The following is a 25,923-nucleotide window of genomic DNA, read 5'->3' as shown; positions in this document are numbered from 1 at the left end:
TATAAATGAAATCACTATGGTAATTCTATTGAGGTGGGGTATCTACAAAAAAAGAGAACTGTTGCTGTAGTGTACTTTGACTGGGTAGATTTTCCAGGTTCTTAAATATCGGGTTCTATCCTTTTTTTTTTCTTCCAAATTCATATGGTCAGATCTGCAATGTGGACCTTTCTCTCCATGACTCTTGGCCTTTCGTAGCATCTTTGTGCAATCCATTTTGTTTTCGCTCTGTGGTAAATCTATCAAATGTAAAGGAGAACTTTTGAAAATGTATCATTCGACAGTGCCCCACGAAGTGGTCAGTATATGCCTAGTCAGGAAATCTTGTTTTTTTGTTAACGTCAGCTGTAGGAGATGAAACCTAGTAGCTAAAAACCTCGAAGGATACTGCTAAACCATTCTTCGAAACAGCAAGCAGGTCAGCCAGTTTAGGATACAGTGAAGTGTTACAACTGATTTACACTTTAATATTTTTAGAGGAGCTTATTAATGTAACCATCTCTTCAATTTGAAGACATGTCTATTTGTATAGATTTTATTAGGTTGGTTAAAGTGAATACATTGTAGCTAACATTTTACATCACTATAATAATAAATAGCTTTACTAAACCCAAGACTAACTGTAGCAGTCACCCATCCCACTTACAAATGTAGCAAGCAAAGTCCACTTGTCATCTATCCAGAATCAATCAAACATGAGCATACATCTGCTGCTGAGCTTTTCTACCATCTTCCATTCTGTCAACCTGCTTTGATTAAATCCATTTCTAATGTACTAGGTTGGTATGGCAAATGTTTCTTTGTCCAAGAGTATGACTGTTGTAGATGAGTAGTCTACAACAATATTGATTGCAATAAAATAATGTATTGATTTGTTGACTATACTGTTTTAATGTACTCTATGCTCTTAAGAAGATAAGCTCATGGTTTTCAGATTATAAACAGCTTTACTTTTGGAACTATCATTTAGGAACTACAAATGGATCAACAGGCCAAGAAACATCTTCAGGAGGAGTTTGATGCATCTCTAGAAGAGAAAGATCAACTCATCACTGTTTTGCAGACACAGGTAATATCATACTGTAAAGGTGCTTACAATATGTTTCCCCTGTGATACATCTCTTGGGAAGTTTGCGTTCTTAGGGAAATGGTCAGTTGTATTGTGTGTGACTGGCTGCTTTATGTAGTGGTAGGTAATTATAGTTAGGACCATGTTGTCATAGGAAAAGCGTTTTTTGACTTGCCTATATCTTTAGGCAGTTGACGAATCTTCACGAAATATTCCCAAAAAGTTCCCTGGTGATTTTTATTGCACATGGAAAGTTTTGGGGCGATCCGTCAAGCGGGTGCTGAGAAAAAAGGAGGGGAGGGGTGTCAAATAAATGTGTGTTTCCAATGTTAATTCCCAGAGAGATTTTAGTTGTGAATAGAGCCTGAACCGCTTGACTGAATTACACCAAATTTGGCAGAAAGGGGAGCTCTTGGTCCCGAAAGAACCCATTTTATTATTTGGTGTTAATCCGTTCAGCAGTTTTTAGCAAATAAAAAAAAAAAATCATGTATAGAGATGCAGATCCTCCAAGGCTATGACAGTGTCCATGCTGAAATGTGATTGGCTCCCAACACTTCAACTAGGAAGGGTTGGCAGCCATATTGGGACTCTGTTTCAGCTGAGTCCCACATAAAAACGTTAAAACCTTTTTTTAAAAGGGTTCAACGTAGAAATACCCTGATCCCCTAGGCACTTTAGGGGCAGGGGGGCTGCACAGGGCCATCCTCCTGAGGCTCTTTTAAGAACCGTGGACCGCCACCTCCCTGGGGCAAACTGTAAACAATTCTGGGAGGCCTCTGGGACCACCACCTCCCTGGGGCAAACTTGATACTTGCGCTGCCCCCTCCTCCCGTCACCTTCCTGAGAACGCCACCTCCTCGGGGCGAACTGTAAAGAAACCGAAGAGGCCTTGTGGACCACCCCTCCCGGGGCCCGGCCCCTGCTCACAGAAAAAGTGGGCCAAGCCCCCTCCTAGAGCCAAAAATGGCCCTGGGGACCGCCAAACCCCAGGGCCGGCTCCTGCTAGGTCCCGGGGTGCCCAACCCCGGGAAATAGCTTTTTGCTGTGACTTGTAGGGAGGTTTGACAGCTCCCGTCAAAAGCGTAGGTTTCGTCTGTTTCGGAAGCAGATGAAAGGATTGCTCCTGCATAGAGGGAGCTGCCTTTCAGCAGCTCCCTCTTTGCAGCAGCAATGGCGGCTTCCGCATGGACCTTGAGATTCTCCTCGCGGCCCCGGGGAAAAGAGCTACAAGAGGCAAAATAAAGGTGAGAACGGAGCAGTAAGAGTCAGAATAAAGGTCAAAAAGAAGCAGAATAGGGGGCACTCCGTCCTAGCAGCCTGCAGGATAGCGTCTCTATCCCTAAAATTCAGGACCCTTGCAATCATAGGATGTGGGGGCGCACCGGGCCTCTGTCTCCCCCTGGGACCCTGTGGGCGCGCTCAATGGTGAAAAATGTACCTATCCCTTTGGGCTTGAGATGCTTGAGGATGAGGTCTTCAACAGACAAGTCAGATTTTTCAGGCACACCTAAGATGCGGATATTATTTCGCCGAGCCCTTCCTTCATATTCATCCAGCTTACGCTCAGCCATTTCATGGGAAGATTTGAGCTCGTGCATTTTGCCACGTCGTCCACCAGACTGGCCGTCTTGATATCCAGAGACTTGACCTTTTCATTTACTTTGGTAAGGTCTGCTCGTATGAGGATAACTTCTATTGATACCGTGTCCAGCTAAGTGTCCAGCGTCTCCATTTGCTGTCCCAGGGAAGATTTGACCCCGTCTATGGCGGCCATGACATCATGTAGCGTCAACTCCGTCGCCGGGCCCGAGGAATCCTCCCCCTCCCCCCCCCCCGCTGCAGTGGAGGACCCCAAGTCAGATGGGGAACCCCTCAACATCGTATATCTGTCCAACTTATTGGTCTATACTTGCTTCCGCCCTTTCGCTTCCCTGGAGGAGTGTCTCTCACCATCCGGCTTGGTTGCCATCGTCGGCACCGCTCTCTGCGTGCACCGGTGTTAGCCCAAGGTGAGGCAGCAGGAGACGTTAGTCGGTTTCCGCCCGGGCCCTTCAGCCGGCCGCGAGGACACCGAGGATAGTGTGCGCTAGATTCGCCCTCTACCCCCCCACCGCTCCTCTGCACTGGGCTTTGTCCCAGCGCCAAAGGTCTCAGCCGGGGGGGTGGTGTTTGCTCACTCTCCTTGACTATCTTCCTGATCCGCCCGCACCAACTTCAGAGCAGTCGATGTGGCCCCTCAGGATGTCCAAAAGCTACCCAGGTGGAACACCGGCTCACAACAAGGCCCTCTCAGCTCCCCCGGCCCCACTGCAGATGTGTGCACCCCCCGCAGTCTCCACATCCTAGGTGTAAATGTAGGGGGTGGAGGGGCGGGAATCCTGGCTCGCCTCTGGTTCTGTCCTTCGCCTTCCAGCCGACCTATGCCGCCATCACCTTTGTGCTGGTTTCGTGGGCCTCCGAAGCTCGCCAAGCAGCAGCTATCCTCCGCCACTCGCGATGTCCTCTACGGATGGGCGGACCCGACCGGCGACTTCTGGTCCAGGTCCCCGCTGTTGTTGAACTGCACGGCGGTCGCTCCCGGACTCCAGTCCCCGGTCTCAGGCCCGGAGCAGGCCCAAGATTGTGCTGTCCGTATCTCCGGCTCCCGACGTCCCTGGAGAGCCAGAGTCGGCACCGCGCACCTTCCCACTTCAATATCCGAGCTCGGAGGGCAGGATACTCATCAGGATATTAGGGCTGGAGGACGATCTCGGCGGAGCCGAGAGCTCACGCAGTCATCTTGTTCAGGCGCTTGCCTTTCCTATGTTATAAAGAAGGTACAAACAGATCCACACAGTGTCTGTATTTGTTGTCTTCCTGAATCATCATCCAGAATCATGCAGACACTATCAGAAACGCTCCATAAGAACTTTAAAAGACAAAGAGAAGATCAAGCTGCATAGACTTCAGGGAAAGCAGCAGGATAGAGCTGCTAGATCTTCAAGTGGTTATAGGGAAGGTAATTCTTCCACCAGAGCGTCCTCCTGCTTAGGGTTGCCTCTCCTGTTTAATACTGGCATGACTGGTATTTTAATGTGTTTGCCTGTAAAAAAAAGCACCTGAAGCTGCTATTTTTTCTTCTTATCAGTACATACTTCAGACAGTAGATGTTAGAAAACATTTCAAAATGTATTCTACGGTTGCTCTTATGACCCCTGACTGATAATTAAAGTAAATAAAGATAAAAAGCCCAAGCTAAAAATGAATGCAGACATTTCTTGTAAATTTCTACTTAAGAAACATGGCCGGGCATTTACAGAATCTTACAACATGAACAGACAGGCGATATGTTTATCTAGGAAATGTGGCAACCCTACACCTGCTCCAATGACTCCAGTAGAGGCAGATCATAGGACAGCAGTCACCAGAAGAGGAGGTGTCGCTCCCCAACAACGTTGAAGAGTTTGATGTCAAAAATAGTCAATTTGCCCCCTTTTTAGGTCTCGCCTGTCGATGCGCATGCGCATCGAGCAAGCGAGACTATAGGGGCTCATCGACTCTTTATCTAACTTGCAAGGAATCGTGGCGATTCCTTGCAGTGCCCGTGACTTTTAAGCTCAATGCGCATGTGCATTGAGCTTAAAAGCGCGTGCACAGCCGCCCGCATTCCTCCGACACCTTTGAAGTGAAGCTTAGCTTCACTTCAAAGGCCCGGCTTCTTCACACCCACATGCCGCTCTGCCCCGCTCCGCCCCCTCCCCTGAGTCATCCTGCCTGCCCAGACTTCTCCTCCCCCCTACTTACATCCCGCTTTCACTTGTTTTTTTGACTCGACGTTCCCCCCGCCCCCTCCCGCCACGCAATGCCGAGAGCTTGTTGACAATGAAAACAGTTTTAGTGATAGTCCCGTGGCATTGTCGTGTGTAATCTGACACTGAACTTTACCGGACCAGAAAGTATGCTTGTCTTTCATTGCAGCTTTGCTTTTTCTGACTGCCTCGGCAAGCTCCCATCCTATCGTGGCTCCTATCTTTCTAACATGATTTGGCCATGCCAATCTGCCTCATTTGTTTGTAATAGGAAGGAGGGGTTTGGTGTATATACTGTGATATATAACGAAGGCATTTCTATTCCCGGCCGTACTTTTTTTTCTACTCCCCCCTAATTATTCACGGCCGCGTTGCCCAGAGCTGCCACTTCTCTTTTTTTGTGCACACCTTTTTTCTTTTTTTTTTCTTCTTTTTGCTTGCATTTTTTATCACCTCTCTCTTTCCACTCACCATCTACCTCCCTCCGCGATCTTTCTCGCTCTCTCCCTCCCTGTCTCACCCCCTCTCTTCTTCTCCACCGAGTCCTCCCCTGCCCCCCCCTGCCCTCCCCACTGCCTCTTTTCACACCGCTCTCTCTTCTCTTTCTCCCCTCCGTTATGTCACAGGTTGTTACCCGCGGAGTGAGACCGGCCGGGTGAGACCCGGTTGAATCAGCGTCTCTCGCCTGTCAGCCTCTCACCCCATCCCTCCCACCCCTCCGGTCCCTTCCCAGCTTCTCCCCGTCTCTCCCTTTCATCGTCCCCGCAGCATCTTCCCCATGGACCCCACACTTCCGGTCCGATTCCGCTCCACATCTACCTTTCCTCCCCTTCCTGCCCCCCTATTCCCTTTCAGTATTTCTCTTTTCATCCCCTCTCTTGCGTTCCCTCGTGCCGCCCTTCCACCCCCTCTCTCTCTCCCCACCTCTCCAATTATGCTTCTGCCACTGTTCTCCCTTCCTGTCTCGTCTTCTCTCCCTTCGCTTCTTCCCAGTCTTTCCCACCCTCTTTCCCTCCAGCTCCCATTTTACCATTATCTTTCTTCCTATCTTCCCCTCTCGCTCTCTTTCACTGCCCTTCCACTCTCTCTCATTTTCCTCTCTTACCATCTCTCTCTTCTCCGTTCCCGTGGACTCTTTATTTTTCCCCCCTCTTTATTCACTTTCCTTTTCCCATCCACCCCTGCTCTCTGCCACTCCTCTCTCCCATGCCACCAGCCTTGTGGAGTGCTGGTACGCTCCCATTCAATGTAATATTACACCTCTACTGAGAAATTAAGGTACTCTCCCTCATGAGTTCTAGAGTCGCAGGCACTGAGTACCGGACAGTACCTGTCCACTCATGTCACTATGCTCAACCGGAAGCTATATGGAAATGCACGTGTGTGTGTTCTTTCACATATGAAGAAGAGCTTTGGTGACTGTAGCGCCTCGCCTTCTTCTCGGTATCAACTTTAAAATGGGTGCAATATTGTGATTTCGCCTCTCTCTCTCCCCACCTCTCCACTGACGCTGCTTCTGCCACTGTTCTCCCTCCCTGTCTCGTCTTCTCTCCCTTCGCTTCTTCCCAGTCTTTCCCGCCCTCTTTCCCTCCAGCTCCAATTTTACCATTATCTTTCTTCCTATCTTCCCCTCTCGCTCTCTTTCACTGCCCTTCCACTCTCTCTCATTTTCCTCTCTTACCATCTCTCTCTTCTCCGTTCCCGTGCACTCTTTATTTTTCCCCCTCTTTATTCACTTTCCTTTTCCCATCCACCCCTGCATTCTGCCACTCCTCTCTCCCATGCCACCAGCCATGTTGAGTGCTGGTAAGCTTCCATTCAAAGTATTATTACACCTCTACTGAGAAATTAAGGTACTCTCCCTTATGAGTTCTAGAGTCGCAGGCACTGAGTACCGGACAGTACCTGTCCACTCATGTCACTATGCTCAACCGGAAGCTATATGGAAATGCACGTGCGTGTGTTCTTTCACATATGAAGCAGAGCTTTGGTGACTGTAGCGCCTCGCCTTCTTCTCGGTATCAACTTTAAAATGGGTGCAATATTGTGATTTCGTTATTTTGTGTTTAATGGCTGAAACAGAAATGTCGAAAACGGCAATGGATTAATGTGTACTACAGCGCACTTCGCCAACATAGTGGCATATATATTTTTTCGGTTTACACATTGTCATGTCCGTTGACAAGAATTTGACCGAAATTACAAAAACATACAGAGGGATTTGCATGCAGACCGCTTTCAAATTAACTCTTTCAACAGAGTGTTTATGATTTTCTACACATTTTTTTTAGCGTGAACTTGACCCGAATGCACTGGAGCAGTGTACAGGAGCACCAGTTACATTACACAAGGGCACACATTCATGTGTTTTTTTTGTTAAGTATCGAGACTTTAAGTGATTTGCCCAGAATCACAGGATGTTGAGCTGCGGAGAATCGAGCCTATCTCACCACTTCTAAAATCAGCACCGCTGGCCGTAAGCCCACATTTTCTGGCCATTTTCTACAAACTTTTTTTTGGGCCAGTGCACTATATCGAAATATTCCATTTCAGCAGACTTTGCACTTATCCTCCCATAGTAATCAAAAACGTAAATAAGTGTGATTAAAAACTCACTTCTACACTTTATATCAATGGTTTCCAGCCACCATAAATGATTGTCAATAAATGGCCGACATTGAGAATACAAAGATATTGTGTCTGGTGAACAAAGGGACTTTTTTGCCCCGTTTTTTCTAGGTGCCCTCACTCTATCTATCTATCTATCTATCTATCTATCTATCTATCTATCTATCTATCTATCTATCTATCTATCTATCTATCTATCTATCTATCTATCTATCTATCTATCTATCTATCTCCCTCACTCTATCTCTCTCACTCTATCTATCTATCGCCCTCACTCACCCTCACTCACCCTCACTCACCCTCACTCACCCTCACTCACCCTCACTCACCCTCACTCACCCTCACTCACCCTCACTCACCCTCACTCACCCTCACTCACCCTCACTCACCCTCACTCACCCTCACTCACCCTCACTCACCCTCACTCACCCTCACTCACCCTCACTCACCCTCACTCTCAACCCCTCACCCTCACTCACCCTCAACCCCTCACTCACTCACCCACCCTCAACCCCTCACTCACCCTCACTCACCCTCAACCCCTCACCCTCACACAGTGCAATAGGTCTCGGAGCATTTGAGTTAGAGCTTTTAGAAATGTTTATGGCTTTTTTTTTTTAATTCTTTAGCATTGGCTACAGGAAACAAAAATGCTAAAGATTTACAAAAAAACCCATAAACAATTCTAAAAGCACTAACTCTAATGCTGCGAGACCTATTGCATTTCCAATGCTTGTTTGCTATTGACCTGTAGCTTTCAAAACAGCAGTCGAAGTCAAGACACTATACCATTTTTAGATATATTCAATGGTAGGCTTCTAAACTGTTATCGATGTTGAAGGCATCTCCATCAACGTCGTAACGTCCACTATTGATGTTGAGACAATCTTCAATGACCCCAAAAGTCCATCAAAACCCAGATCTAGGTCCAAAACAAGATCTCAATCACCATCAATATAAATATCACCAAGGTGGCTTCGAAGTGCACGATAAGCGAGCAGGCTCTCCAGTTTGAGTACTCACAACCTGCTCACCATCTAGGAATAAAACTAAGACGGTACATTGAATCTCACCCAGGTTTTCTCCAGTTCCCTTTTCATCTCCTAGACTACCAATGGCATCTGGTTCACCTCCCACTCTTCCATCAAGGCATCAAGCCATTAACTTTATTGTGTATGTTGGTTGATTGTTTAGCTCGATTGGCTCCCTAGACTCCTCACCATTGCAACTCAGAGAGACAAGTGAGGAATGGGTTGCATTTAGCCCTAGTTTAGAGAGGTGTAGTATAACTGTCCTGGAATTCCAGTGACAAATGACCTCTTCCCTCACGGTTGGATACTAGGAGCCCCCTGCCTACCTCATTGCCCCCTGAACTGGGCATTTTGTTTCTGTGTTACGCTGACTCTGCCCATCTGCTCCCATTCCAGCAACATCACACAGGCACTTAATTTCTCTCATTGGTTACTCCCCATTTTGGCATATTTTGTTACAGCCTGTGATCAAAGCAACATTGTCTGTCTTATCCCTCTGTTTTTCTTTCTTTTAGACATTTTGACCAATTTGATTGGTCACAGACACCAGCTCTACTTATTAAGTTTTCTCCCTTGTTGTCTCATTACTGTGAGCAGAAGCAATTTGTATGTTATTTCTACTACACTGTCAGCCACTCACTCCGATCGTGACAGGGCTTACCCTCACGGCTAGAACTAGGTTAAGGCACTTTGGATTTCACTCTTTCCACTCACTGTTTTGTCCATGTAACATGGCAGCTGTTATTTTTTGTCCCAGTATTGCCCATACTACATACTCTCGAGTATTTGCCTTGTCACATAGATGTTTCTGCTCATCATGAATGTGGCGCAACCGCTGCCTTGTCAGAGGCTGTAACTTTTTCATCTGGTGTCTTAGACTAGGCTGATTCTTCATGGTTTAGTAGTGTCCTTTTAAACTAAAAATTTCCTCCAGCTGAGCCACCATCCATAATTGGCATCCTCTTCTTCCAGTCACAGTCTGGTGCTCCTCTATGGTTTTAGAGTTTCCCTTGGAGCTCTGATTTAGAGATACTAACCTGTCCCATTGTGGCTGCTACAGAGCACTTCTGAAAAACCACAGCTATAGACTTTATTTCTAAAAACTAGAGCAGAAATATGAATGAATATCAGTCACAGCATAAAGCCTGGGCTGTGTACTAGATAGTATACTTAGCCATGCGCCGGCAATATGCATCAAAGAGTATTATATTGTGCTCTCAATGGTCTGTTTTCATGAGAATTGTTTCCCAAAAACGACCAAAATCTGAGTGTGTTCTGCAACATGTAATACTGCTCTTAAACTAAGTCAGAACCCCTTATAACACAAATGTTCCTACTGAAAGAGCCTACATTTTGTGTTCGAGGCATATGGGCTGCAGATCACACACTAGTGCATAGATCGCATCTGTTGGTGGGCCCGGATGATAACACTTTGTTGTTGTCCTGGAAGAGTCTTTGTATGGTAGATGACTCCTCCTCTGGAGCATAGTGAGCATGGGCATCGACTCCATCTTCAGATTGTTTTTTTTCGCCATCGGGCTCGGATGTGTTTGTCGCTCGGTCCCGTTACCAATCTTCTTTCGACGCCCATTACTTGATTTCTACCGTCGGTATCGCTTTCGATTGCGCTTTCCTGTATACTCATGTCGAAAGCTCCAGCACCTTTCAATTCCGGCGATCATCGGGGCCGTTGTGCCCGACTGCACTATTGGGCCTTTGGCTCATGGAAAGAACACCCTTCAAGAAGTGTCCTCAGTGTGGACACAAATTTCCCCACACTGATCTCTATGAGGTGTGCAATCTGTGCTTGTCCCCAGAGCACGAGATTGCCAGGCCTGCGCTTCGTTCCGGTCCAAGAAAATTATCAGGGACCCTTGCTCGAAGAGTCATGGTGCAATCCTCTTCATCGACACCAGACCTCCTCATCGACGAAACTCCAATCGATCTGGAGTGCGAAGTTCAACAGCAGGAAGACATCGTCGTTTCCGAAGCTGAGGATTCAGCTTCAGGAGCCGAGGAACAAGCACACGATGACGATCCCATTTCAGCTGGTCAACAGGTCGTGAGTACAAATATCGACCCTGCTCACACCCCCATACCGGGACAGGCTTCGGTTCCACCTCCACCTCCGGGTCCAGGTGCAGACCGATCAAAAACTTTCCACGCCCCGCCTTCGGGCCCGGCAACGGAAACTAGCAAAAAGTTTAAGCGGCTCGGGCTCGAGCCAGCCTCTCGGTCCCAAAAAACAAAAGGTCCTTAAACCAAGACTAACTCCCACACCGAAGCAAGCCTCGGTACCTAAGCCAATTTCGGCACCGAAAACTATCGAACCGAAGATAACTCCGGTACCAAAATCAATCCAACCCAAGCCCACTTCGGCACTGAAACACACTTCGGCACCTAAAGGCAACATAGTTCGGAATCAGTAACTCCAGATCCGAAAACACCCGATCCGAACAAAAACCATGAGCCGAAGAAAGCCTCTGACCAAAAGTCTTCGGAACCGAAACCGAAATCTGCTCCAAATACTAGAATAGACACTGCTAAACCTTCTAAACAACTCCGCACCTAGCCGGTGCTGAAAAAGGACGTTTCTACAGAAGAGCTTTTCCATCCAGACCCAAAACAAAAGACTCTTCTAATCCATCCAAAGACTGGACATGTCATCACTGGGCCTGCTAAAAGGAAACAAGACCCTCCCCACACACCTCCAGTCCCTCTTAAAAAGCATGCCCAAACGTCTCCTATCAGGGTACCTTCACCACTTCCACAGCTACCAGACTTTGACATTTCTTCTGCACACTCTCCATTCATCCCACACAGCCCTGCACCAGCAGATGATGATGACTACACAGGGGGAATAGAAGATGACCAACCCATATATGACCCAGATAAAAAGGACGTTTCTACAGAATAGCTTTTCCATCCAGACCCAAAACAAAAGACTCTTCTAATCCATCCAAAGACAGCCCTGCACCAGCAGATGATGATGATGATGACTACACAGGAGGAATAGAAGATGACCAACCCATATATGACCCAGATAATATTCCTGGGCCATCAGATGATCCTTGGGAAGATTATAATGCACCAGAAGCTCCAGATCTACCACAAGATGATGCATACCCTTCTAGGCCATCTCCTCCAGATGACACTATAGGGGTTCACACAACTCATTCCTAGAGCAGCAACTTTTCACACAGGTCCAGTAGAAGACGACTTCCTTATGGACACATTACTACCATCACATAAAACCACAACCATTTTACCGATGCTAAAAGGGGTTGTAAAGCACGCACCTCAGGTATTTAAGGACCCCGTCAGAGCCAGGGTAATTAATCCCAGGTTAGAAAAAAAGTATAAAGCCGCTCCAACTGACCCAGCCTATATCAAGGGTCAGCTGCCATTAGACTCGTTAGTGGTAATCCCATCTCAAAAACTGGGATTGCAAGGTGGATTGTTAAGTGCATACAAATTTGCTACCAAAAAGCAAAACGCACTCTCCATTCCCCCTAGGGCTCATTCCACACGTAAACTAGGGGCATCTATGGCATTTTTAGGAAATATACCTTTAGATAATATCTGCAAAGCAGCCACATGGTCTACACCGCAAACATTCACAAAGCACTACTGTGTAGATGTGCAATCAAAACAAGCTGCTGTGGGCCAGGCTGTACTTAAAACATTATTCCAAAGCACTGCAACAGATACTGGTACTCGCCGCTAAGGGAGAGAACTGCTATGCAATCAATGCACTTGTGTGTGATCTGCAGCCCATATGCCTCGAACGGTAAATACTACTTACCAGTATGCATCTGTTCTTGGCATGTAGGGCTGCAGAGTCACACACGCCCACCTGCCTGTCTGGCTACCTCTATCTGTTCCAGTATTATCTTAATTAGATACACCATACATGGACATCTCTTTCTGTTGTCACACTACTCCATCATTTTCCCTAATGGCGAAAAACAATCTGAAGATAGTCGATGCCCAAGCGCACTATGCTCCAGAAGAGGAGTCACCTACCATACAAAGACTCTTCCAGGACAACAACAAAGTGTAACCATCAGGGCCCACCACCAGATGGCGATCTATGCACTAGTGTGTGACTCTGCAACCCTACATGCCAAGAACAGATGCATACTGGTAAGTATAATTTCCCTTATTTACAAGGGTGAGAGTAGGGACTGATTGCAGGCCCACTACCCTGACTACTTTCCTTTTCCTTCGTCACACTACATGTCTGTAATGCTAGAGGCTCTCTTCCATTTCTGAGGGAAATGTGTGAGGCAGCATACCTGTTATCCTCCTTAGTCTTGGCCCCTTGTGTTCATCTCAGTAAGTTTCTATTTTTAACCAAGCATGACATTTTAAGTAAATTATGTGTTGGTTTTAGGCATGTGTAGCTGTAGATCGCAAGCTGTGCAATCACCTTCAATCTAGTGGTGACCTCAATGATAAGTTGTTTTTATTTGAGGTTTTCGGGGGCCTTGGAAATAATTGGCTACTGCTCTGGACACTGATTTTATAGAGTGCTGGTGCTGCATTTTGGAACGCTGCGCCCATCTGCTGCCCTGTAGGTGCTGGCTTGTCTGTTATCACTGCCTTGCCTTTTTAGATGGAACGGTGTTACTCACTGAGCAGACGGTCTCATTGTGGTTCTTTGGTTAACCGAGGTTACATGTAGGATATTTATGTTGCAAGACGTGCAGAAGTTAAATGGAGTATCTCCATACCATCCTCTCAAAATATTCTTATATTGGTTCATGACTCAATAGCTGTCAGTGTCAATTATGTAGCATCAGTGACCGTGCACTTGTAGCATGCCCAGGCCTAAAGGCAGAAGAAGAAACTAACTGAAGTAGAGCCTTTTTTCTGGTGCATGGTGTGTTTCAGGAAAGGTACTGAGAGTCTTCTCAAAACCAAAACTCCTTATTTAAAGAAAAGCAGCTTGTAATCATCTGAGCTCCAGACTAAATGGCAAGTGTATACACAGCATGTGGAGCTACAAAACCATAAACTGTTACATGAAAGTAATGTTTTCCTTTAGAAATGTTTAATGTGTTGTGCTTGAAAGATGCTCATCCTCCTTTTAGTCTACTAGTGTGGAAGTGAAGTGCATAGAGATGATTTATATCAAGCTCAATCTGTTCTTTTTCTGAAATAGCTTGTAGCCGACTTCATACGCATCATTAAATTATGATGGGAAATGATGGACCCAGACTTTTATTGGTCCTGAAACAATCACAAAATCTCCCAGGGAAAATACTATATTAAATTAGATTGTAATGAGTTGGAGCATATGGTCCACCTACACCTCATGGTTTAGTCACATCACTTGAGCCCACTTAATCTAAAAGGATAAATTCTTCTGTTAAAGGCAACTTCGGCATTATTACTGAGTGCTTTAGAATCATAATAACCAACTCTTTGGATTGTCGGCTTCATGTTAATCATAATACATTTTTACATTCTATTCAATCTCATAATTAAAGTGGAGCTTGCAACCAAAGCCTGCATGTAGATTTGCATCAAATTCAGGGAAGTTATGTTTTTTATTCTTGTATTACACATTTTACCTAGATTACCATAATTCTGTGATAAAAAGTGCATTATCGTGATTAACAATACTTGAACACTTTTTAGGTGTCGTTATTAAAGCAACGGTTAGGCAGCGGCCAAACAGATACAGATTTACTTGAACAAACTGTTGAGTCGGATTCTCAGGCACAGAACTTGACGCAAGAAATCAATTCAGAAAATGCCTTTGTACAAGGAGGTAAGACCTTTTTTAGTCGTATAAGTACTGGATGCATGTTAAAACTGAGTAGTTGTGGGGAATTTACATATTGTACACACAGGGAGCATAATGATTGTTTTGAGTCTAGATCTTGAATTGATATGCATCAAACATGATTGGGGTTTATATAGAAGTAACAAGAGATCCCTACTTTCTTAAAAAAAGACATTTATTGTTAAAACAATATCAGTCTTGTTGTGAGGAGAAATTTCAAATACTAGACACTTTAAAATATGCAGCATGAATTATAGTGGAATAAAAATATTTTAATAGATAGACCATAAGTTTGCTTGAAAAATGTGTGTGTAGTTCATCATTCTGGTCAAAGGAAGCAGATAGATTGATTCAAATTCACATGTGTCCTGACAGTAAGGTTTGTAGGCAACTATAGATTCCCCTCAAGTAAATGGATATATTCTAGGCTTCGAATTACAAGTTAATTGTTACCAAGCAAACTATATTACAAACGTTACAGAGATTTGCACAAGAGCTATTTTGGGATACCCAGCTGTGGAATATTTGTAAGAATAATTTGTTTGCTGCATCATGAAATGCCCATTAACATTAGAAAACAACTTTAATAAACTGGCAACCTGGTGAGGGATTTAAGAGAATGGAGAGGGATCAGAGGGCAATATAGAAAGTAAGAAAAAGCAAAATGAGAAACCACGTTTGTTTGAATATGAGAGCCTCTGGGAGTTGAGAAATGCTTGGTGGTATGAGTGTTTACAGAGCTGTGATGCAATCTAGCTCTGGGCACCAGGCAGTGATAATGTTTTATATTCATTGATAACTTTTTTTATCTTGTCCATTATTAGTGGTAGGAGTATTGATAGTATCTATCAGTTAGTTCATGAATGCTGGTTCGAAGTATATTATTGGATTTGGGCAGATGATCTTGGTAGGACTTGTCTGAAGGCATGCCTTTTGAGTAAGCTTGTAGAGATGTTATTGTTGATCTGGTATTTTCTATAGAACATATTTTAGGCCATATGCAAGCAAGTGCATTATGAACATTTTGTAATTTGGTCGTAAATTTACATCAATTAGTATTTGCAGTATTAATAGTGGAAAGGTGTTCATACTCTTGGCAAAAAACGAAATTTGAAATAGGTATACTCAAATAATGCAAAACATATCCAGACAATCTCGTACATACTTCTCCAAGGTTCTACATAATTTCAGCCCAGACGATTGAGTTTTGCTATTTACTAATTGTAATATTTGGGCAGCTTTGTGACTCAATGTAAACATTTGCCAAAGGGGAAATTTTTCCGTTTGAACATTTAGAAGATCAAGACCTCCCACATGACTCTGAATGCCTTCCTTCCTTTCTTCACTAGATGAAATTGATTATCCATTGATTTTCCAGACTGGCAATAAAACCAGATTTAATGTATTGCTGAGAGAAGGTCAGATGATCTGGCACTGACTTCTGGAATAGAATATCTACCTAACCACATTTAATCTTTCAGGACTTAAGAGCCCGAAGGTGGAAACACTCAGCAGGTGTTTCTTGGAGCAGCACAAATGAATGTCAAATCAAAATGGCTTCTGAGACCTCTTTGATTTGTATGATTTTCCAAGCTCAGTTCTCTACATGACCCAAAAATGCACAACATCTAGGCATTGCTTCCACGGCCTCCGATCCTTTTGATAAACTGGTCATTTCTCTGTACTTTTCGATCATTCGCTCTGCTGCTAAAAGTAATTTCCAAATTCGAGCAGTACAAACCCAAGGTTATTATAATTCCACCTGACAAGTTCCATTAGCGGTGGTATTCAGATCTTCTTGAATTATCTGTTCATCCACACAAAGAGCTTCCATGCAGATCAAATCTACTTCCCAGTGCTGAGCTTTACTGATTTACTCCTGAGTATAATCAGTATGGACTTTAGAAACATCCAGATTAATGCATGAACATCCCGCTGGAAGCCAAACGCCCATTCTAGATGTCTTTTATCTTTTTTACCTGGGTAAATCTGCTTACAATTTTTGGGTGGATTTTGTTGCAATCACTTCCCAAAGGAACTGTCATTCTCATGAATCTTTTTTGACAAACCGAGTGAGTAAAAATTTCCTACAAGCCTTTAATAAGGACCCTACCCTCCCATCACTTCAGAAGGATGAGTACGTTTTAGGCTATTTGCCCTGATAATCCTTACAGGATTTTCAGACTTTCTCTTTTCATGCTTTATGCAATCTCTGATTTTCAAATCATTAGGACCATTTCGCTTGTGACTTCGGTTTTCACTCCTCAAAAAGATTTTGTTGTTAAAAAGGCTATACATTATTACTTGATCAGACCAAGAATGTAAGTAAGACCATTTGTAAACAGTATGTCCAGTGATTCCAGCATCTAATAACATCATCCGCAGAGGAATAATGACTTGTATTATCACATTAGTAGAAAGCTCATAGACCCCTTCTTCCAAGATTTAAGCTAATTCAATAAGGAGTAGGGCAGACACTGCTGCATCGATGGGGGGGTGCCTCTACTCCTAATTTCTGAGGGATTCTTCAAACACAGAGTACTCACTTTTTAAATATCCACAGGTACAAGAAAGCATCCAGAAAACTATGCAGTAGCTCCCACACTTCATCAGGTGGCACCATCAGTCTCCCTTATCACTACATCACATCTCTGAACAAAATGTCAATTTTGCTTTTTCTGCACTATTTGATGTTGTAATAGAGCTCTGCTTCCATTCTTAAATCGAATTTCTACAACATTATTCAAAACATTTATACTGTGTAGGGATGTCTACCACTCCCACCAACCCCCCCAGAAAAAGAAGAAAAAAACAATAGGGTTTTGGCCTTGCCACACTTGTAGGAAACAAATATCTGCCAAGGACTCACATAACGCCTATCTGCTTCCAAAAGCTATCTGAGAGTGGGGAGGCAAGCACTACTTCGGTGAATACAAAAACAAGGGGTTGATCTTGTTTCATGTTGCCAGGTCGTTCCAGGATCCATTCACCATCATCTGGTATGTCAAGGACAAAGTTGAAGGACCATTCCAAAGTTAGATATACGAAATCAAATTTGTGTCTGATGCCTCGAGTGCTCTAACTCACGGGAAAAGTCGGTTGGTGATTAAAAAGCTTGACTCCGGCTTCAGTATCAAATTTTTAGCTGATCGGTGCGGTGGAGTTTTTTAGCAACCTGGGCTTACCAGGCCATCAGCTGATCCACAGCAGATTTAGGCCTTTAATAACCCCTTTAGTGCTAAGGCAATATTCTTCTTATTCACTAATTTCCATTGAAATGAATGGGCAGTGCATGACGAGTTACCCTTGTCATTAGCATCCAAGTGGTTTTCAACAGACCCCGCTTCATCTATTTAAAATGGTTCTGTTTCCCTTTGGGCACCACTTATTTGTCAGGCCTCTTGATGGACTTCTACTGCCAGTGCTGGGCCGTGCCTCCCCCTTGCCACAGGCCCTACCCTTTCTTTCTGGCTTAATGTCGGCCTCAGTTCCTGAGATGTCAGTTTCAAACTCCATTCGGACTCCACCAGTGGATCCAGAGTTGGCTTATACAAGAGCTTGTTGGTCTACGAAATAACTGAAATTCATTCTGTGGTTGAGGGCAACTTGCCTCCTGCTCCTCTGCCCGACATTAGTAATAAAAGAGAATGCAGGCCATTTTTGTTCATGGCTCTGATGCCATCCAGTGGCTTTAACTGGTTCACTACAATGAGGGTGATAATGAAGAGTTGGGCCACACACTCTTCCCTTATTCTACTGATGCTGGCCTATATCTCAAACTTTAGAGTGCTAGTCGCTTAGACACTTCACTTTAGCTGAATTAAATTAACTCATGTGGCCTCATACTGAGGAAAGGACCCCCTTTGTGGTGGTGGTAGATAAGGCTGTGGAGGTCTTGGACTTGTAATTGCCCACGGTGAAGACTAAGGCAAACTTGTTGACTGAAATTATTCAGCCCATGCTGCTGTTTATGTAACAAGCTCCTGATTGAGAGCCACACCCAATTGACAATCCCCAAATAGGGTGAAACATGTCTTGGGTAGCTTGTGTTCTGGTCCAGAGAGAACCTGGACTGAATTGTTCCTATTGGAGCAGGATCAAGGTTGGGTTCTTCGCACATGGCTAGGTCTAATGTGAGGTGGCATTGTGGCCAAAAACAAATGATGTACTGGGATGTAGCCTGAATAATTACCAGTGGCTGGATTTTCTTCAGGCATCCCAATCATCACTTTTGTGTATGCTGCAGTGAGATCCTTACGGCGGCATGGTCCAAACCTTGTTCTACTCCATCTGTAAATCACCTAATTGATTGGCATGACAATCTGGCTAGGGGACCTATCCTTTCTCATGCAGCACCCAAGAGTTTTATCTTGTATGCCTCGACGAGCAAGATGAGTCCTAATTCTTCTCAGCTACTCAACCTGCCAGGGACTCGAGAAATATTGATACCTTGGGCAAAATAGTTTTTTAATTGCTAGTCTAGCTGTCTGGTCTGTGATGCTGTGTGCCTCTTCTGCTGCGACCCACTTGCCCGAGGGACATTGCAGGCAAGATTACCTCTGCCTCCCCTAAGGATTCAAAGAACTCATTTGCCCAGAAGGTACATGGTGAGCAGGAGAAAGGTCAATACGTCCTGAGCACCAGCCTGGATATTATAGATTGTGTCATTAGGGACATCAGCATCATTATGTGGCACCATGCTTTTATGCTTGGTACCTGCTTATCTCCGAAACATCTAAGCTTCCCAAGAGAGTTGGAGCCTTAGGCCAATGCTTTACCTCAGGGTTCCGAAAACCTTCCTGAAGGAGAAGTTCAAAATGCTAAAGATGGTCTAGGCCCTTTTAGCTTTGGAACTCGGAGACTGGATGGTGTCCTTGGACTTGCTTGGTGCATAATTTCATGAGCCAATTCTACAGTGTCAAAGGTGCTATTTTGCAGGTTGGGGATACACGTATTCCTGTAAGACTGGCTGCTGAAGGCCACTTGCCTCAGCTAATCTTAGTTCTCCTGCAGGCAACAGTTTTGTGGATCACCCTGGGTTTCTCTATCAATGAACTGAAATTGCGTATTTGGTCTGTACAGAAGATTCCCTTTATAGGGACCGTCGTGGACACAAAGACTTTAAACACCCTTCAGCCCCTATAGCTAGTCCATGACATTAAGATTAAGCTTCAAGTATTTCATGCACAAGTCCCTTTTTCAGCCCGGAATGTTTGAGGCTTTTTTGTCTCCTGGCCTCGTGCATACTACTAGTTTCTCAAGGCAATTGGCACATGCAGGCCTTGCTGTAGAACCTTTCCCTTAATTTGGCACAATCCAGGGGGTCTTTTCAAGCAACACCTATATTTCGAATTCCACCCTGAAGCATTTCCGTTATGAAGGGCACATAAACTGTGGGCTGCGTGGGGAGGAGCACCTATGCAAATTAGAGGTCCAAGGACTTTACTGTCTGATGGAGCAGTGCTGCCACATCAGTCTTATTGAGCTGCCCCCCCCCCCCTCATCTGGCCCTCTAAGCCTTTTAACCTTCTAACAAGGGGCAGGTCTTTGCAGGTTGCGATGGAAAACAGTACCACCAGTGATATTTAAACAAGCAACCTGCTCAATCTCAGCATACACCCTCCACTTCAAGAGGGCTTGCTGTCCCAGCAACAGGGCAGGGTTTTGTACCTCAACCTCCATGTTCTACATTTCAGTGATTAGAGATTGAACAGAATCAAATGAGAGTCTTTGATCTTCCATTGGAGGTGGTCACATTTATTCTTGCTGCTCGCCTCCCATCTAACAAGTTCATCACTTCCCAACATCAGAAGACTTAAAGTGATAGAAGTAGGAAACTATAGTACAGGAAGGAGTAGATAGGAAGAGAAGGTGATTCCGTAGCTTCTTAGTATAGTGGTGCCCCATGTAAAGATGTTTATATATCATTGGCATAGGACTGCCTCCATATTCTACAGGAAGGAGTGTGGGTTCCCCCCGACCCCTACCCCGCTTACTCGTCACAAGTCCCCTCCCCCCCCCTCAACCCCGCTTCCTCGTCACATGTCCCCCCATGGAAGTATAGGGTCGGCAAATAGTTGGAGGGCTCTCAGGCATATTGGGACTGATCGGGCGTGCGCCAGTTTAGAGAGATGTGTGATCAAGGGCTGCCATGTACGTTCACTGTAGGCTCTGATGGTAGCACTTCCAGATCTAACTCCAGCAACTACCAGCAGTAAAAATACCAAAGAGGAGGGTACAGGCAGCAGAGACCCCAATACCCACGCCAGAGAGGATGGAGAGGTTACCAGGGCCCCCCACAATATAACCCTTTTCAGGGCTAACCACAATACCCACAATACCTATACGGGCCCCCACCAATGGGACCGATGTACCCACAATGGGCGCCTGACCCAATAGCGGCAGCCCAAAATCAGCAGCCTTTTTTAGGGTTGGGCCAAGGACCCCGAAGGGGCAGGAACAAGAGGGGTACCAACGTGTCCTGGTAACCCGAGGACGAAACGGACCCCAGGGTTCACACCAGGAGCATGACAGGGACACTGGCGAACCAAGCCTCCACGAGCAAGAGGGGAACTTAGTGATAAACATTACACCATGGCCCCTGACCGAACTACAGAACAAAGTACTCAACAAAGGGTTGGGATACGTACCCACAAACAAATTAGATATTTTCCGCCTACACTCTGAAGTCCAACACTTCGTCAGGAGTATCAAACTAAAAGCCTTCTTTTTCAATAAAGAGGCCATCCCTGACACTTCAGACACAGGCTTGAGACCCAAGTCCTCATTTACACCTCCTGACCATGCCCTTCCACTCAAGGTTCTGGCATTTGAAAAAGCCCCGATGGTGGAATTAAGTAAAATAGACACCAGCAATCACCAGACTTTCCAGAACATGAGCAAGCAGGAGAGTGAAGCAGTAAAAGAACTCTAGCAGAATAGGGACCTGACGATTAAACCAGCAGACAAAGGGGGAGCAGTGGTGTTACAAACTACAACTGCATATAATCAAGAGTGCAAAAGACTCTTGTCGGACAGGAGGAACTACCGAATTCTACCAAATGATCCCACTGAAGAATTGAGGATTAGAATAGGAGCTATGGTTGAGGAAGCATTAGCGCATGATTGGCTCACAAAAAAAGAAGGGGAATTCCTCACACAAAAAAACCCACGCACCCCTTACTTTTATAGCATACCAAAAATACATAAAAGCCAGACTCAACTACCTGGAAGACCCATAGTATCAGGTATATCATCTATCCTGGAACCTTTGTCTAAGTTTGCAGACGCCTTTCCCGAGACCATTAGTCCAGGCCACCGACACCTACTTGAAGGACACCAAAGCTGTCCTCCAACTACTGAGGGACCTCCCATTTGACCCAGACTCGCAGATATTACTGAGTTTGGATGTGGAGAGTCTCTACACCAGTCTGCCACACGACGAGACTCTCCTCATCATAGAGGAGGTACTACATTCAACCCCATGGAAATACCAAACCCCACAAGGGTTGGTAATGGAGTGCATCTCAACTGCTTTGACAAAGAACTTCTTTGAGTACGAGGGCACACTGTATCTACAATGCCACGGTACCAGCATGGGCAGCACTTTCGCGCCGAGCCTGGCGGGTCTGTATGTGCACCATCTTGAGACCACTAAGATCCTTTACCCAGACAACCATTTCAGGAATAATATCCAAACGTGGAAAAGATATATAGACGACGTCTTAGTTATCTGGGAAGGTAACAGCCAGTCAGTCATGGATTTTCTGGTGTGGCTAAACGATCAAAACACATACTTGAAATTCACCCATTCAATGTCCAACAAATCCATGGTTTTTCTAGACCTCAACATTTTTCATGACTCAGGGTGCCTGAAAACAGAAACTCATTTCAAACCTACCGCAAGAAACTGCTTATTACGATTCGACAGTTTTCACCCGCGTCACCTCAGAGAGAACCTGCCATATGGGCAATTTCTCCGCCTACGCCGCAACTGCAGCGACATAAGCAAATATAAAGCACAGGCCCAGGACCTCAAAAAGAAACTGCAAAGTAGACACTACCCCGACAAAGTAATAGACTCCGCAATGAAGAGGGCACGGAACAATAATTGTGAGGCCCGTTTGGAGGACAGGGCTCCAAAAGACAACACAGAAGCAAGACCAGTATGTGTCACCACATACAGTACACACCCGAACAGAGTGTCAAAAATGATAAACAGACATTGGAGGATACTAACCAGTGGAACCCTAAACCTAGAAAAAACACTTTTTGCCCACAAGAGAGGTAAGAATCTCAAGGACATCCTAGTACATACAAGGCCCCCTAAGACACAAAACCAACAACCCAGGCTACAGGGGACACAAGGACACCATCCCTGTGGCAACTGCAGCAGCTGCCACTTAACGAAGAAGAGTCTGTCTCTCACCTTCAGAAATGGGAGCAAGTGGGAACAACGCAATTTCACAAATTGCAATAGTAAGAACGTGGTGTACTTAATCACTAGTCCCTGCGGCCTAGAGTACGTGGGCATGACAACCAGAGCCGTGAAAGTGAGGTTAAACGAACATAAGAGTAATGTGAGATGTAAAAAAATCAACTACTAAGATGGCAGCACATTATCTGGAGAGGCAACACTGCGTTAATGAGCTACTTTGGACTGTTATTGAAGCTACCCTCTGAAACAGGTCTCTTTGAAAAGGAACAGAGATGGGTTTTCCGCCTGGGCACTAACACAGATGGCCTCAACGATGCCATACCCTGGGGGCAACTACGATGAAATTTCAACATCCATGAGGCATATACCCCTCGTAAAACCAACTCTACCCCCACTACGTATTATCGGACCAAATCTATGTTCTCCACCTTTAATACTGATATTGGGTCCATAACTGTGTTAAAATAAGTGTTTAAATAATTACTAAGCGCTTAGTTCTGCAGAAATATGGACACTCTTTTTTCACTCTCTGCCTATTAAACACAGAGGCTGTCAGTAAAATTATATCTTTTACCCCCCCAAAAACCGAAGTGCGATTAACGTTATCCATCGGTAACAATACAACTAAAGAGCCGGCCCGGCACCGACCAGCGCATGCGCGTAATCACAGACGACCACGGCGTATGCGCATTGATACCCGCACGATTTGAGCATGCGCGAAGTAGAAGACAGAACTCCTTAGCGCGGAACCGGGAACCATGATACACATCAAAAAACAGCCCATGTTTAGGCGTACATCCGCTGGTATTTAGCCTGCTAATTGGCAATTATCACTGCAAACCAGGGTATAAATACTACGCGCCCTCCCCTCATCGGCACTATCGTCGGAGCAGCGCTGAGGGGAAGAGGGCAGATCGTCTCCTGTAAAACCGTGAGTTACAAGCAGACCACGCTGTAAGCAGGGTTACCTTTGGATGTAAGTAGTGGATCCTAAAACAAGGTTCTCATGCCCACAGATCGCTGATCCTAGCATGATGGAACCCCCAAAAAAGCGCTAAGAGCTCATGAGGCATTGTAACCCAAAACACTAAGTAAGACAATCTCTGCAGTATTATGTGTTTTTTATCCCCAACATGAAGGAACTTTTTTTTTTTTGTTTGGCAACAACGACTATCCAAACAAGTGTGTTATGTTTGTGTTTACATATGTGTCTTTGTCCTTTTTCGCTACTTTATCTCCACAGGGTGTAAGATCTTTGGAGGATATCTGCAACTATATATATATATATATATATATATATATATATATATATATATATATATATATATATATATATATATATATATATATATATATATATATATGCACACTCTTTGTCCTCAAGGTCACTGATACCTACATGACAGTTATTAATGCATATTGAGAAAGGTATTGATTTTATACTTCTCTCCCTCCAGGTCTTACTAAACCGCCAATTGGGCGCAGAGACTACGTGTTGAACTACATTTTAGGTACATACACACCTATAGTTCACGGTTTTTTGTATAATACACTTTTATATATACATCCATGTGAGTAAGGTGGGGAATTTTGTGCATTTCCTGTCCTGAAGAAGAGTTTCGCACTCCGAAACATGTTCATGTCGACGCACTACAGAGGTTAATGTACATAATTTCACATTAATAACCTCACACTGCACCTTTTTTAATAATACCAGCCAGGGGCTTGATTTACGTCTTTTTTCCCCCACGAGCCAGGTATTTTTTAACTAGCTCCTTCACCACTCCACCACTCCCATAAAATACCCCACACAAATTCACACATAGTCCACAGTAAGTGCTCCCACGTAGTCGTTGGTTGTAGCACGCCGCATCCCGTAGAGTGTTGTGAAGACCCCAATGATGAAGCATGACACCAAGGGGCCTGTTGGTGTGTGAGGGGTATTTAAACAACACGGTGTGCTCCCCACCACTGTAGGGACCACCACCACCTCCTTAGTGGATTCCACTTTGTTTACCGTTCAAATTTTGTGTCAGTGTGTGCTAGTATGTGAGAGAGGAGCTCCATCCCCATGACCGGCCACAGAAAAGTGAGCCATATCGTGTAGGGTGGGATGAAGGCTTTCTTCCAGTGGAGTGCAATGAACTGCTTCGTTTCCGTGAGCATGTGGAGGATCAGGCGCCAGTCCGAGTGCATCATAGCTTTCTGGAACCTCTGGCGGATCCCTAGTAGTATTGGTCACGCGGGAAGGGAAGGGAAATCCCTAATGTGTCTTAAGATCCCTTTCCAGTAGATGGTGATAAGGGGGCAGAACCACCATATATGCAAGAAGGATCCTGGTGAAGCCCGACAACGGCAGCACAGGGGTGAGGAGTCCAGAAACATCTTTTAGAGGTGAAGAGGAGTATAATACCATCGGAACAATATTTTGTATGCCGATTCCTGCTATGCAATGCTCTTAAGAATGCGGGGGATAACTTGCCAGAACTGCTCCCACTGATCAGAGGGGATATCTTTCTCAAGGTCTGTCTGCCAGCTAGTTTGATGTAGGTAGGGAGGCCTTATTTGCGAGCGCTGGAGTATTTTGTAGTTCCTAGAGATCAGCCCTCTGGAGCCATCGAACGATCTAACCAAGGTCTGCAAACGGTGTAAGTTGCAGTGTCGCGCCCTCCGTGTAGGCAGGGGAGTGGAGCCAGTGGCGGATTAGAAAATATTCTAAACGTGTCGTTCTAGGTAGATGAAAGTCCATCCTACATTGTTCAAAGGATTTGAATCGACCCTCTTAGAAGAGTTGCTGTATGACCCGGCATTCACCAACAGCCCATGCGGGAAAGGATGCTGGGTAGAGGGCCGTTGGGAATGCCTGGTTGCGTGCTAGTGGTGTGTTGGGGAGGGAAAGGTGGTCAAGCCCCTAGACGCCGCTATCCTGTCCCAGATCTCCAGGACCATTTTCATCGGGGTGGCAATGTAGGCACTGCGATGTTGGGCTTCCCGCGGTAGCCAAGCCAGGTCCCAAAGCGGTCGACAGACCACGGCCCTGTCCATGTGGAACCAGTGCAGGGGGTGGGGGGGGGGGGTGAACTGTGTCTTGCCCTGCTTGATGGAGCGTGGCTAGGCCTCCGGCCGCAAGCGAGGCCCCCGCTCAGTGGGTGTGGGGGGGTGGAGGTGTCCTG

General features: G+C 45.3%; 1 protein-coding gene across 4 annotated transcripts in view; it reads left to right on the top strand.

The window, feature by feature from the left end:
- Positions 1 to 25,923, top strand: part of GOLGA4 (golgin A4) — a 717,645-nt gene that overhangs the window by 249,997 nt on the left and 441,725 nt on the right. For all 4 annotated transcript variants that reach the window (XM_078688271.1, XM_078688272.1, XM_078688270.1 and 1 more), the window contains 2 exons: positions 971 to 1,069; positions 14,166 to 14,298. In XM_078688271.1, coding sequence (XP_078544397.1) covers positions 971 to 1,069; positions 14,166 to 14,298 — 232 coding nt within the window. The remainder of the gene's footprint in view (positions 1 to 970; positions 1,070 to 14,165; positions 14,299 to 25,923) is intronic.

This window comes from Lissotriton helveticus, chromosome 4_1 (genome assembly GCF_964261635.1).
Source record: "Lissotriton helveticus chromosome 4_1, aLisHel1.1, whole genome shotgun sequence".
Classification (NCBI taxonomy): domain Eukaryota; kingdom Metazoa; phylum Chordata; class Amphibia; order Caudata; family Salamandridae; genus Lissotriton; species Lissotriton helveticus.
The sequence above is the reverse complement of the archived record's forward strand: the minus strand, read 5'-3'. Positions and strand labels throughout refer to the sequence as shown.